General features: G+C 36.8%; 1 protein-coding gene across 3 annotated transcripts in view; it reads left to right on the top strand.

Annotated features, from left to right (window-relative positions):
• The window catches only part of ZBBX (zinc finger B-box domain containing), a 116693-nt gene that overhangs the window by 99576 nt on the left and 1544 nt on the right, over positions 1-15573 (top strand). For all 3 annotated transcript variants that reach the window (XM_043594971.1, XM_043594973.1, XM_043594974.1), the window contains 2 exons: positions 1322-1576; positions 14905-15043. In XM_043594971.1, the coding sequence (XP_043450906.1) occupies positions 1322-1576; positions 14905-15043 (394 nt within the window). The remainder of the gene's footprint in view (positions 1-1321; positions 1577-14904; positions 15044-15573) is intronic.

Raw genomic sequence — 15573 nt, forward strand, 5'->3', positions numbered from 1 at the left:
TTAAGAAAAAGACAAACTCAGTAGTCAGTAAATGTTTAATACATGGCAACTACCTGTAGTTACTCTTCTGAATCTTACATTTTCCTTTGACTCGAGTGGACATAATGTTATAATGGCATATGTTCAGTCAAATCATGATTTTCATGATAATGATAATAGCACTTCTTTAAAGAACCCAATTTTTACCCAAAACCAGTTTGTATTAAGGGAATACAAGGTTATCTTATAAATTATTTGTATTTAACATAAATATATTTATTTAAATCTAAATAGTGATTCATTACGTATAAAAATATACCTGCACTATGAGTTTCTAAATTTGTACTTTGAATATTCCCTTGGCCTTCATTAAAGAATCTTGTGAGCAGTACCAAAAGATATCTATATCTATCTACATCTATGTGTCTATACATAGATATAGATATGTGCCTATATATATATATGCTATTTATATTTATATCTATTTATATCTATATTTATATATATCTGTATGTATCTATCTATATGTATAGATATCCATAGATATCTGTATCTATAGATATCTCTATATCTATATTATCTATCTATAATTAATTTATATTAGTGTAAGATTTAAAAGGATTTTTTTCCTACTATGAAAGAAACACACATGTTGAAGAAACCAACTAAATCAGCCTTTGAAATAGGTCAGGACAAAGTTGTGACTGCCTTAGTGGAACAAAGTAATTACCTGAGGTAGATCTATGTTTCTGGAACTTTTCTACTAATTGCCCTATAAAGCAACAGAGAGTGAACTCATATTTAGGAAAATAAGAAATATGATCTCAATTTCTTTAAAGCCCATATTTTTCTAAAAGCGTTTTCATACTAATATTTTGTGTCCATATTTGTTTTAGTAGAAGAATGTTAAGCACCATCAAATAAAACTCACTAGGTTCACTAGGAAGTGTACCATGTCTATTCTATGTTTTTTTTTCTTTTAAAAGGCAGAGTTTGGTATAATCCTGGAATTTAAGAAACAGGGCACATATTTAAAAAAAGAAAAAAAGAAACGGCACAGTTTGGATGGCTATCGGGTAGATTATAAAATTGGATGTTGAATTGTTCTGGAATTGACTTGGTTCACAGAAGTTTTGCTTCAGTTAATATTAAAATTAACTTGTCTTTTTCTGAGTGTAAGGAAAAAAAAAGAGCAAAATAACCCCAAGGTGTTCTTTATGATGTAGGGAAAGTAACTTGGCATTAACTGCTCTAGGTTCAAAGGGGTGGTATTTTGTATCTTTAAGCATTCATTCAGAAATTTTAAAACAGTTGATCAAAATTTTTTTATTTTTCATTTTAGGGGAGATATCACAGAGACCTTCAACAGCACATATACCCCTTTCCAACTCTGTGAAAAAAAGCTCCGGTTGCCTCTTCTCCCATCCTCGATCAAGAAGTGCAGCTGTTCGATCGTTATCTAGAGCTGCTTCTGAAATTTCAGATATTGAATACATTGATGTTACTGACCACACTGAGCCTTTCTTAGATGACACTGCTGATCAGCAAACCTTAGACAATTTGGAAAAAGAATTAAATGTGCTGGGAAATCTTGCAGGTAATGCTATTTTTTCTTACTGTAGACAATGTTAACTCTGCCTTCTGCTTGATTCTTTGTAACATCCTCCAAGAAAACAAGGCTTTCCCTTTTTCCCTCATATAACTGTTAACCTTTGTATTTGTTTCCTTGGATATCCCCTGACATCTCCCTGAGAATGTTCCCAAATGGGTGGATGCCCACATCAGAGATGGCCCCCTTAGCCTACATAATACACAGTTAAAATGGAATAAGGAGGGGCTCCTGGGTGGCTCAGTTGGTTACGTGTCCAACTTCGGCTCAGGTCGATTTTGTGGTTCATGAGTTCAAGCCCCGCGTTGAGCTCTGTGCTGACAGCTCAGAGCCTGGAGCCTGCTTCAAATTCTGTGTCTCCCTCTCTCTCTGCCCCTCCTCTGCTCGTGCTCTGTCTCTGTTTAAAAAAAAAATGTGGCATAAGGAACTTCATGTGGACGAAATATATTTTTTTCTTCTTTCTACAAACCTGCTGAGTGGCTAATCTCTGTAGCTTTATTAAAGCTACTGCCCAACACCCTTGTTGGAGGATTGAGCTATTAGATCTTTTAAAGCAGTATTTGGCAAGCTTCAGTGCCAACGCACTGAAATGCAGATTCTGGGGTGGGGCCCAGGATTCTGCACATCTGACCAGTACCCATTTGATGCCAGTGCTGCTGATTGGCATACCAGTTTGAGGAGAAATTAGACTTCTGCATGCCCTTTCCTAAAATCTCAGTGATTGTAGTCTAGCAAATCATAACCATATTCGTGAACATACAAGGGTCTGGTTCAGTAACAGACCCCAGGGGAATCAGTCCTCTTTTCATCAGGAAGTTGTTCATGCAGTTGTTCCTGCCGCACATCCAAGAAGCAGGCCAGAAACTTCCACGTGTGCTTGCTTTTTGGTTTTGTGTTTGTTTGGTTGGTTGGTTGGTTGGTTGGTTGGTTGGTTGGTTGGTTTTTAGTGATATCCTCCTCTGTTCACCTCAGAGTAAAAACTTTTCTATTTGCATAAAAAGAACATATCTTGGCTTTGAAAAATTCAAGAAATACCAAAAAATACTAAAAGGGAAGCCAAAATCCTCACAACATCTTAATCCTTAATCCTTAATATGAAATCCTTAATATGAAAATAACCATCTTATTTGATGAGCAAATATTAATATTTTAAACATCTGCTTATGTCATGAGTATACATGTAAAAATACATAGTTAGAAGGATGAATAGATTGAAGGAAAGACAGTAGTCATTTTATAAAAAATAAATGTAGGCTCTATGTATTTTTAAATGGTTACATATTTACTCAATTAAACAAAAGATAAATAGAAATGAAACTAATGGAAATTATAGATTTCAGGTACTTTTTCATCACAAAAATATTAAGTTTAACTATATGAAATTGCTTTTTGTAGACAAGAAACAGTGGGATATTGGCAACTTTATATAGTCTGTCTTGTACTTTTGTGTAAATATCCCTTTAAAAATTAAGAAAAAGGCAAAAAAGAAATAGTAAGCAATCAAGACCATTTATAATTATCTATGATTTAGTTTTATACAATAATGATGAAATCCCTATAATAAGGATGAGGACTTATTTGTTGTGTTTTTTAGCCACGTGTGATTATAAATACTATTGAATATATTGCTATTATAGTTACAATTTTTTATTTTTTTAAGGTTTCCTTTTGTTTCCTTTTTCTTAGTGAAAATTCATAAAGATTAGATGATCAGTACCAGCATTTTTATTTTGGCTTTCCAATTTTGAGCCTTTATTTTAAATATATTTTTTAATGTTTTATTTTATTTTTCAGAGAGAGAGAGAGAGAAAGAGAGAGAGCGAGCATGAGCAGGGGAGGGGCAGAGAGAGAGGGAGACACAGAATCTGAAGCAGGCTCCAGGCTCCGCTCTGTCAGCACAGAGCCCAACTGGAGGTTCAAACCCATGAACTGTGAGATCATGACCTAAAAAGCCGAAGTTGGACACTTAACCGACTGAGTCACCCAGGCACCCCTTGAGCCTTTTATTTTGATTCAGCTCTAGAAGATTCGATCATGACATTCTTGAGAATTTGTTTCATCTTTACGGCTGAATGGCAAATTAGCTAGATTAATCTAGTGGATCACACTTTTTTCCCTCTGCATTTAGTAGACATTTCTCCACTGTCTTCTGTGCCTCATTTTGATGCAAGTTAGTACTTAGCACAGTTTTTCCATTTACTTTTGTTTGGTTGAATTTAATTGTAGCTCTATTATTCAAGTTCTTTCATGTTTGAGAATGAGTGCTTCCTTTATATTTAAACGGCAAATTGACTGAAGGTAATATAGTTGGGGCATTTTTCTCGTAAACCTTGTACATGCTGATTCATTGTTATCTGTGTCTGAATTCTGTTATGAAGTAGTTTGAGGTCACCTTTATTTTTTTCCTCACTCTCTCTCTTGCATGTGACAGGCTTCTTTCCTGAATGGATGTTTGAAGAATTTTTTCTTAATCTTTGAAATTCAATAACAGGACCCGGAATGTGTTTCAATATCAATAATTCAGCATTTCTTAAAGCAGTGGGCTCTCTTTCTATCTGTAGAAAAATTGCTCCTTATTTTCAGAGATATTTTCTGCTGTTGTATATTTGAATTGCTTTTCTGTTCCATATGGGATTATCCTGCTGACGAACCTATTTTGTCTGTGTTGGATCTTCTTTGTACAATGTATTTACTTACATTTTCGTCAACTCTTTTAACCAATTTTATTCCTTTGCATTTACTACTTTATCTTCAGCTTGTCTTCTATGTTGGGATTTTAATTTTCAGCTACAGTTATAATCCATTCTTTATTGACTGATTTAATACATTAGCTTTCTAAAGGTATTCTTTGATTTCTTTTTGTAAATTTTTACTTTGATGTATTATAAACTTATGGAAAATTTTCAAGAATGCAAGAATAGTACAAGGAGGGGCACTTGTGTGGCTCAGTCAGTTGAGTGTCTGACTTCAGCTGAGGTCATGATCTCATGGTTCATGAGTTCAAGCCCCGCATCAGGCTCTGTGCTGACAGCTCACAGCCTGGAGCCTGCTTCACGTTCTGTGTCTCCCTCTCTTACTTCCCCACCCCCACTCATGCTCTGTCTTCTCTCTCTCTTTCTCTCTCTCTCTCAAAAATAAATATTAAAAAATTTAAAAAGGAGAGAGAATAGTAGAAGGAATTACTGTATACTCTTAACCGAGTTCACTACTTGTCTTTTGCGCTATTTGGATATATGTATACACGTACACACACACACATGCACACTGTACTTTTTTGTGAATCATTTGAGAGGAGGTTATAAACATTGTGAGCCTTGATCAAAAACATACTTGAGTGTAAAAAAATACATCAGTCAGTGTGTGTTACCCACGAACAGGACATTCTTTCAAGGATCATAATACATTGATCAAAAATCAGGAAATTTAACATTGATACAATATGATCCTCTACTCTAGTCCACAGTGCCTATCTAATTTTTAAAACTTGTCTCAGTGGTGTTCATTATAGCTTGTTTTTTTCTGGTATTGGATCCTATGCAGGAACAGGTGATCATTGAAAAATTTTTTCTTGTTAACATCTGACATGACGTTTGATCTTTGAGATTAGTTTTGCTGTTTTTAATTAATTAATTTTTAATTGAAATGTGATTGACTTACCATAACATTTTAGTTTCAGCGGTACATAATAGTGATTCAGTATGTTTATACATTATGAAATAATCCCCATAGTAAGTTCACTTACCATCTGTCACCACACACAGTTATTACAATATTATTGACTGTATCCCCTATGCAGTACATTATATCTCTATGACTTGTTTATTTTATAACTGGAAGTTTGTACCTCTTCATCCCCTTCACCTGTTTAGCTCACTCCTCCCACTCCTTTCCTCTCTGGTAACCAACGGTTTGTTTCCTATATCTATGAAACTGTTTCTGTTTTGTTTTATGTGTTTGTTTTGTTTTTTTAGATTCCACATATAAGTGAAATCATGTGGTATTTGCCTTCCATGTTGTTGTAAATGGCAAGGTTTCATTCCTTTTTTTATGGCTGAGTAATATTCTGGTGTGTGTGTATGTGTGTGTGTGTGTGTATCTCACATCTTTATGCATTCATATATTCATGGACACTCAGGTTGCTTCTATATCCTGGCTATTGTAAATAATGGTGCAATGAACATAGTGGTGCAGATAATCTCTTTGAACTGGTGTTTTCATTTTATTCAGGTAAATATCCAGAAATGGAATTTCTGGATTGTATGGTAGTTATATTTTTACTTTTTTTGAGGAACCTCCGTATTGTTTTCCATAGTAGCTGCTCTAATTTACATTCTTACCAACAGTGTCCGAGGGTTTCCTTTTTTCCGTGTCCCCACCAACACTTGTTATTTTTTTTTGTCTTTTTGATAATAACCAATCTGATGGGTGGTATATCATTGTGGTTTTGGTTTGCCTTTACCTGATGGTTAGTCATATGGAGCATATCGTTTCATGTGATTGTTGTCCTTCTGTTTGTCTTCTTGGAGAAATGTCTGTTCAGGCCTGCTCATTTTTTAAATGCATTGCTTTTTTTTTTTAATTAAAAAAATGTTTGTTTGTTTGTTTGTTTGTTTGTTTATGAGAAAGAGAGTGGGAAAGGAGCAGAGAGAGAGGCAGACAGAGAATTCCAAGCAGGCTCTACACTGTCAGCACAGAGCCTGATGCAGGGCTCCATCCCATGAACTATGAGATCATGACCTGAGCCAAAACTAAGAGCTGGATGATTAACTGACTAAACCACCCATGTTGTTTGCTTTTTTGATACTAAGTTGTGTAAGTTCTTTTTGTAGTTTGAATATTAATCCATTATTGGCTGTATGACTTGCAAATATTCTTCTCCCATTCAGTAGGTTGCTTTTCCATTTTGTTAATGGTTTCCTTTGCTGTACAAATGCCATTTAGTTTGATATAATCTCATTTGTTTATTTTAGCTTTTCTTGCCCTTGCCCGAGGATACTAGTCCAAAAATATATTGCCAAGACCAGTGTAAAAGAGTTTACTGCCTATGGTTTCTTGTATGAGCCTTATGATTTTAGGTGTTACATTCAAGTCTTTAATCCATTTTTAATCTATTTTTATATGTGGTATAAGATAGTGGTGCAGTGTCATTCTTCTGTGCGTAGCTGTCCGCCCAGTACCATTTATTGTAGAGACTGTCTTTTCCCCATTGTATATTCTTGTCTTTTTTGTCATAGTTCAATTAACCATGTATATGTTAAGCTTTCTGTTCTATTCTATTGATCTATTGTTTCCATGCTTTGCAGTGACACCTGAAGCATTGTTCTTTTTTCTCAAGATGCTTTGGCTATCTGGGATCTTTTGTGGTTCCATACAAATTTTAGGATTCTTTGTTCTAGTTTTATAAATATGCCATTGGTATTTTTATGGAGATTGCATTGAATCTTTGGATTGCTTTGGGTAGAGTGGACATGTTAGCAGTATTTATTCTTCTAATCCATGAGCATGTTGTATCTTTCCATTTATTTATGCTGTCTTCTTCCATAAGTATCCTACAGTTTTCAGAATACAGGTCTTTCACCTCCTTAAATTTATTTCTAGGTACTTTATTCTTTTTGATGAAATTGTAAATGGGGGTTATTTTTTATTTCTCTTTTCGATATCTTTTTACTATGTATAGAAATGCAACTGATTTCTGTGTATTAATTTTGTATCCTGTGACTTTACTGAATTCATTTATTAGTTCTTAGAGTTTTTTGGTTGAATCCTGGTTTTTCTATATTCAGTGTCATGCCATCTGCAAATAGTGAGCATTTTACTTCTTCCTTTCCAATGTGGGTGACTTTTTTTTTCTTTTTCTTGCCTATTTGCTGTGATTAGGACTTCCAATGTTGAATATGTTGAATGAAACATGAAAGCTCAATGAAAGTGGTAACAGTGGGCATCCTCGTTCTGATCTTAAGCTTTTCATGGTTGAGTATAATTAACATTTGGGTTTGTCATATACGATGTTTCTTATGTTGAGGTGCATTTCTTCCATACCCATGAGTGGAGTTGGCCCAGGGTGTACCACGGTGGGGTTGTCTTGAGGACATGGCTGCAGCTGTTCTAAGCTAGGGGCCCGGACTTGTTGGGTCAGTTCGAGCAGGCCAACTATAGTACCTGGACCTTGCTTTTGTCTGTGCTATCAAGGTGGAGGGGGGACATAAAAAATGGCACTTTCAGGGCACCTGGTTGGCTCAGTCAGTTAAGTGTCTGACACTTGATCTTGGCTCAGGTCAAGATCTCATGGTTTGTGGGTTCAAGCTCTGCATTGGCTGACAACATGGAGCCTCCTTGGGATTCTGTCTCTCCTTCTCCCACATATGTGTGCTCTCTCTCTCTCAAAATAAATAAACTTAAAAAAAAATGGCACTTGCTGGTCCTTTCAACCCCAGAGTGATCTCTAGAAGTTTCTCACCATTTAGCAGATGCACTAAGGTTAGTAAATAGATTTCTTTCACTTGCAGTCAAATTGCCTTTTAAACCACTATTTTTCCATGTGTCCCAAGGTGAGAGAGTATGTACATGGATCCCTTGGAGATATTCCTCCCCACTGCAGGTTGCCACACTGGGGATGGGGTTCCCTTCATGACTATATCCCTATCTCCTGCCCTTCTCTGTGTGGTCTCCCTCTTATTTATTGTGCAAAAGCTCTTCATTCAGCCCTCAGCTCTTTGGGAGGAATTGTGTAGCTGTAGATTCAGTGAGTCTGTGGGAGGAGGTGAGTTCAGGGTCTTCTTACACCACCATATTAGACTGGCTCCTTAACAGTTTTACACTGTTCTTAAATTTATTTATTTTTGAGAGAAAGGGAGCATGAGCTGGGGGAGGGCAGAAAGAGAGGGAGAGAGAAAATGCAAAACAGGCTCTGCACTGACAGCACAAGCTCAGTGCAGGGCCCCAACTCATGAGCCAAAATCAGGAGTTGGATGCTTAACCGACTGAGCCACTCAGGTGCCCCAGTTTTACACTTTAAAAAATATGTATCATTTTCATTCTTTCCTTTGTAGCTAAAGGACTCATGGGGGAATTTTCTTTTGGTCTTGATCTGTTTTCTACCAGATTGATCTTTTATTTAATCATTCTTTGCATGCCATGGATTCTCGGATTCTAGTTTGTTCATCTGCATAGCTAGTTGCTGTCATTTCTTTGTATCTTATGCGTTCATACTTATTGTGGGCAGCTTTGCTCATATGTTCTTTTCTGATATAGTGAGATTACATTTTCCCTAAAATGCTGTCCACCTGTACCAAGGTATGCCAGTCTTCTCTTTGGAGCTACTATTTGTGGATTGGTTATTGCATTGTTTTCTGTATCTTGCCAGCTCAAAGGCATGGGAGGATCGATGAAGGGCTGGGGAGCTTATCCTCCTTTATTGGAAGGCCTGGGCTCGCTAGTCTTCTTCTTGATTACATTAAATTTCATTGCACCTGGTTTCAGCTGTGTTCTGTCCCTGTGGGGACACCTGCAGGTTTGTAATTTTCTTGCCTCTGCTAAGATCTTCCAGTGGGTACTTAGGGGTTTTACAAATATTTCAAATTATTTCTTCTTCTTTCCCCTTCACCTACTTTTCTCCAAATTGGTGTGGTATTGGTGAGACTTGTCAGTGCTTTCGATGACTCTCCTTTTCCTGTTACTAGTTTAGTGTTCGTATCGGCTGGGGAAGAAAGTGAATGGACGGCAGTGGCACCCAGCTACACCACAGAGAGTCTTTATTTGGTTGTCCCTTGTTGAAATTTATTATGTGGACTTACACTCCTTTCTTTGTCCGATTCCTTTATGATTTTATTTTAGTTTAGTTCTTCTGCCTTTCCTATTCATTTCATTATGGGTTGGGGGATGAGAGTCTGTGATCCATCTGTACCCAATCCATTTGCCTTCCTCTAAAATACTAAAAATCAAATGTAAGTCTCCTTGGAGGTAATTCTCACATTAAAGACTAATTCTAAAATGAAGCATGACAGGCCTGAACTAGATCTAAAAGGATAACCATACAGCTTTTAATCAGAAAATGAAGGGTTTCTTATTTTGATAAATTGGTGAGTTCCATTATTTACAAATGAAACACTAGACTTAACAAGCAGTAGTCTCTTGTGTTTGTTTCTAACCACCAGCTTCCCTATTTCCTTTATCACTTTTGTTCTTACATACTTCACTTTTTCCCTCTGCCACTCATTTTTCCATACACTGATGCCAGTATTTTCACAAGAGTGCGTAACTTTTCGTATATGAAGGCAGCATACGCTGCGTGGCCTGTGAACCACCAGGGCTTTTCTGATGGTCCAGGAGCAGAACTAAATCACTTACACACACTTGACCCATGGACAGCTCTCTTTATGTTTGGGAAGATTGGCTTTGGATGAGTGCACAGCTTTGGAGACATTCACCTGGAGCTTAGGAAGGAAGGCACATCAGACCCAACAAAACTGTCAGTGAGGTGATAGATGCTGTGGTGTCATCAGCTGCTATTCCAGAAAACTCACGGTTTCTGTACAAGGCTTTTGTATTGTGTTTAGCATCAATGGGCAGAAAAATTCCACCCACATTTCACTACTTATGGTGCAGCCTGGAAAAACTCCGTATGAGGTTTGGTTGCACAGACGCACAGCTACACAATTTGACTCTTATACAAATGTAAATGTGTTCACATCCCTGTGAAAGCTGACATTTTGTGAGCAGCAGACGTGACTTGTTTTCTCTTAGCTCTAGGATACATCCATTTCCTCTAAGTTCTATGGAAAACAACTGTGCCAGGCAACTGGGAGAAGAAAAGACAGCAAATAACTATATTCAGTGAAATGTTTCCCCATTCAGATTGCTGTGGCTGATATGAGAGCCCTTTCAGAAGCAGGCAGGGCAGGCAAATGGGCGGGCGGGGGTAGAGGACAGGTGTACAGGTTGCAGACCAACTTCCTGCTGAATCAGGAGATGGGGGCAGGAAAGCCGGGCAGTTTTGAGCCAGGCTCTGGGTCCAGGAGCCTGGTTTTGAAATTTGAAACCTCTACTTCCTAGCTTCATGACATTGGGCAAATGACTTTCACAATCTCACTTTGCATCAGTTTCTGTGTATGAAAGATGGCTACAATAGGCCCTATCATAAAATTGTTCAATGATTGAATTTAATGATATATTAAATATTATATTTATGAAAGATTCCTTTCTCTTTCTCTCTCTCTACACACACACACACACACACACACACATTCTCTCTTAAGAGTTAATTGCTTAGCACATAGTAAATCCTGAAAAAGAAACTTAAATTGTTTAAGGAACCAGTGGTTGGTACTTTCCACATACAATATAGGTAAGGTTCTCTTGGTAAGTCTAATTTTCAGTCAAAAACATCTGAAAGCTGTTTTCATTCCACGGTGATGTTTTCTTCTGGGCCACCGTGAGGGTGATAGTTTTAGCTCATTCCATATAATTATTTCCTCCACAAATATCTTTGTAAATAAAGCTATCATCACTTCCTTAGTAGGTTCAACGTAACCATATAACTTACTTGCCAAGTCTCTTTGTCAACTTTTGAATATTGTCATAGCCTGAAGAAATTTGGGAAACATCAGAAGATATGCAGTATGAGAAAGATCAGTAATAATGCACATTAAGGCATTCATGTTTTCATTAGTTAAAAATAATTCATTTGTTCAAACTTATTCTGACTTGTGGTTTAAGGGTTTGTACTTTAAGACTTACATTCCCATGGCAATCCTATGTTTGTATAAGTCCACAGTAGTTAACTGAGCCAAGCAATTAAAAAGAGGAAAGTAATTTTCTTAAATAAGAAAGACTAAAAATCTCCCTGATACTAACTGATGTAGCTATACTGTTGGAGAAAAAAATAGTGAGATCGTGAATAATTGGAGCCTCTGTTCATAAGTTGACCATCAAGTAAGATATGTATGGGGGCTAATCAGGGTTTATAGTTAGCAGATTAAGTAAGTAACCCTTGTAAAGAGAGGTTAAGATGGACTGGAATGGCAATCTTTTTGCTTTGGGTCACCTTTCAATTTCAAGGGAAAAAAATGAGTGCCACATATAAATGAAAGTCAACATATTTTTTAAAATTCTGACATAAGGAATATGAAGCCATTCAATGAGTAATAGTCACTACTTGTTTTTATATGTAATGTTGCTTCATTTGCTCTTTATAACTACTCTGTGAAGGCAAACGAAGCAGGTATGATTTTTAATCTCCCCTTCGTGGATACAGTAACTGAGGCTCTAGGTGACGTAATAACTACCCAGGGTCTTCCTTGGGTGCTCAGAAGAGACCAGGCATGAACCTGGGCAAGTCTGCCCCACATTCCTTTGTCTCACCACCCTACCACAGTGCACTTAACTAATGTGAAATCCTTACTCCTAATCAGTATTGTGACCGCATAAGAGGCAGAGGGTGTGGGCAGGGAGAAGGTAAAAGGAAGAAGGTAAGAAGGGATAAACAAGGCGAGACACAATAGCAGAAGGGAAGAGATGGAGAGAGAGAAAAACAAAAGTCTGAAGGTTTGGGGAGGGGGCTCACAGGTTACAGGGTAAGTGTCCTGGTTGTCACAGCCTCCTAAACACTGGGATGTCATTGGTATCTCTGCTAATAGTCCTTTAGATGGTAGTGGTGGTGGTGATTTGGGTTCCTTATAGGAACGCAACCTGTCTGCTTTGTGTCTGTTCTTTGAAGTTTTTATCCTGTCTCTTTGTTCCCACTTCTCTTTCCTTCATTTCCTTTACTCATCTAAATGTTCATTTCCCTGTAGAATAAAGTTTTACGTGTATATTTTAAATGACTTGAGTTTTAGAAATACACCTTAAAACTTTATATTTAGTCATTTTTTTCCCCTTTGCCATTCTTTATTATCGAATTTAAGAGGTTCTTCAATGATCAGAGAACATACACTATTACTCCAGGGATAGAAAAGGCTTAACTTCAATTCATTCCTCAATAGTCCACTTTCTAGACAGTTATAAAGTAAATTTATAACAGCTGAATTTCCACTATAAATGTCAATCCAGTCTTCCCTGGTTTTATATTAGAAAATCTTAGGTTTTTGTATAATTGATCGTTTAGATTTAACACTAACCCACAATAGAGTTTTCCTAGGCAGTTTTATTTTTCCCTGCCTTGAAAATCAGGTGATGTCACCTTTGCCCCTCTTAACTTCACATGGTACTTGGAAATATTTTGAGAATGAACAATTATATAAAAGTAGGCCCATTCTATCTACACCATCCGAATTAGCTCTGCTCAGTCAGGACTGAACTGCCCTGCAGAGGTCGGATACCTCTCCTGGTGGTGTTCTTTAGATCTAAGAGTCGTTATTGGGTTTCAGTTCTGTAGTTGCACCAGTTGCAAATCCTGAATTGATTGCTTTCTCACGGGTAACAGTCCCTATCACTGGGGCAAGTGAGGGTGCTCTGCATACCTGTCTTTTTTACCTTGTGGAAAAAGAGAAGAGAAAATAGAAGTCCACGCTGAAGAATGAGATTCTGAGATACAGAGATTTCCGACGTTGCTGAGCTAGAAGAGCTTAGGGCTAGTTGCGTTTCTTCTTCTCTGGTTGTGTGACTTCCAACAAGCAACCAGTGTCTCGGGGACCTTCAGTTTCCTAATCTCCAAGAACTAGGGAGGGAATAAAAATTCTAGCTGAAGAATCTTTTTGTTTTTCTCAAAATTAGTCTTATACAGAGCTCCAAATTTAAATCAGACCGAGTAAAGCCATTTTGATGATTTTGGGGTTGTGGAACAGGAGCCTCAGCCCCAAGACGACTGTATTTCTCCAGGTATCATAATTTGAAAGTCACTGGGCTAAATAATTTTAAGGACATTTCCAGTTGTAAATGTATTGGGGACTGTCTTGCAGCAGGAATAATCGAAGTTTCTTCCAGCAGGGGAATGTCTGCTTGCTCAAAAACTTCAAGTAAATACTATCCAAGAAATAATCGTAATCATAATCATAGAATAATTCTCTCAGTCCAGGTGAATGTTACACATAGTTTGGAGTGTGGGCCTTGTCATCAGGAGAATATTTGCTTGCACTTTCATCAGAGTAAGGGGAAAAGTAGCACCCGGTAATTTTAACAGTTTTAAAAGTCATGCCACCATAACCTTAGGTAAAAGTTAGATGGCTCTTCCAACTTCATCAATGATGAAAAGAAGGCATCATGGTCTTTCTAATACAGCAATCATACTTATTTTTGTACTTGACTTTTTGGTAGTTTATATAAAATATGTTTGCTTATGCATTTGCTTATTTAACTTGCACTGTTTGCCCTTACATGAGCTAAACCATAGGCCTGCTTCATGTAAAAGATTTAAGTCTTCTCCCCTTTCGCATACAAATGGTTATTATCTATCCAAACAAAGCAGAAAGTAGAAAGGGTAGCAGAAAAGAAAGGAAGCAGAAAAAGAAAGGGTAGCTTTGCCAAAAGTAACCTTCACCTCAGACTGTATGGGGGTAAAGCTTTTATTTCTTAGAAGACAAAAATAACCAATAAGGTGTTTAACATTCTGGCAAATTGAGGACTTGCACGATATTCTAGCCTTAAAAGAGGAACCTGTGACTTTCTTTGCAATTTTGTAAATTCTCAGGACATTTAACACTTTCTTAAGTGTAGTATATATTTAAAAATCAATTAGGTTAGTTGAAATAACTCAGAGAAAGACAAATACTATATAATATCACTTACATATGGAATCTAAAAAATCCAAACTCACAGAGAGGGAGACTAGAATAGTGGTTACCAGGGGCTAGGGGGTGGAAGAAATGGGGAAATATTGGTCAAAACAGTGTAAACTTTTGGTTAAAAGATGAACAAATTCTGCAATGTAATGTGCAGCATGGTGATTATAGCTAATAATATTATATACCTGAAGGTTGCTAAGAGAGTAGCTCTTAAATGTGTTAGCTAACACTATGGTGGTAATCATTTTGCAATATATAAATGTTCCAATCAACATCTTGTACACCTTAAAATTACACAATGTTACATGTCAATTATATCTCAATAAATTAAAAACAAATTGGGGCAATCCCCCCCCCAAAAAAACCAAAAACAAAAACATAATCCATCTGATTAAGGTGACTTGATACCCATGCCCTAATTTAGAAGCTCAGAGCAAACCTCCTTCATATTCTGCTCATCCCGCATATACTAGAAAATTGAGGTGATTAAAAATCTGTACTGACCTTCTTTGTAATGCTTATAGTTTATGCTGGGTAAACTTTCAGCACCATATGCTGTGTTTGTGTCTTGAATTTATGTGCTGACATAAAATGTTTCAGATCCTTCAGAAAAACTTTACAGTCTAACCTCAGAAGAGTTACCAGCCTTCAACAACCACTTGCTGGACATAAGTCAGACTACCGGAGATTTCCTTAAGAGCTCAAGTGCCGGAAGCCTCTGTGGAGTTAAGGAACAGAGGTAGGTTAAGCCGGCAGCTCATATGTAATGATAGCATACATGGTGAAATTTTTGACAAGCCCCAAATAGTTATCTTTACTATATGAAAAAAGATTGCACTCACATGGGTGCTTTATATGGCCATTCTCTATAAAATGTTTGGGTCCTTTGTCGTCGTATTATCAGGATTTAGTAGAAGGCTTATGAAGTTGTTGCTTTAATGTGAAGAGATAATTCTCTGCTGGACAATGTATGTCAGAAAAACGAAAAGATATTGGGAATTTTATAATCCTTCAGCATTTCTTCTTATATTGAAAAACAGTTGCTTTACTTGCATTAATTAACTTAATAAATTCAAACACTTTGCACTAATAGAATCTTACTCAATGTGAATAAAACTTTTAGAATAGAATGTCGAGAAGATTCTTTCTTGAAATTCCGTCAAGATTGTTAATGATAGCATATTTTAAATTAAGTCATTTCATTCTTTCCTCACATGAAAAACATTTAGGGTTGATCAATTTGTAAAGAACATAGGTTATACTAATGCT

Source organism: Prionailurus bengalensis, chromosome C2 (assembly GCF_016509475.1).
Source record: "Prionailurus bengalensis isolate Pbe53 chromosome C2, Fcat_Pben_1.1_paternal_pri, whole genome shotgun sequence".
In the NCBI taxonomy this organism is placed as follows: domain Eukaryota; kingdom Metazoa; phylum Chordata; class Mammalia; order Carnivora; family Felidae; genus Prionailurus; species Prionailurus bengalensis.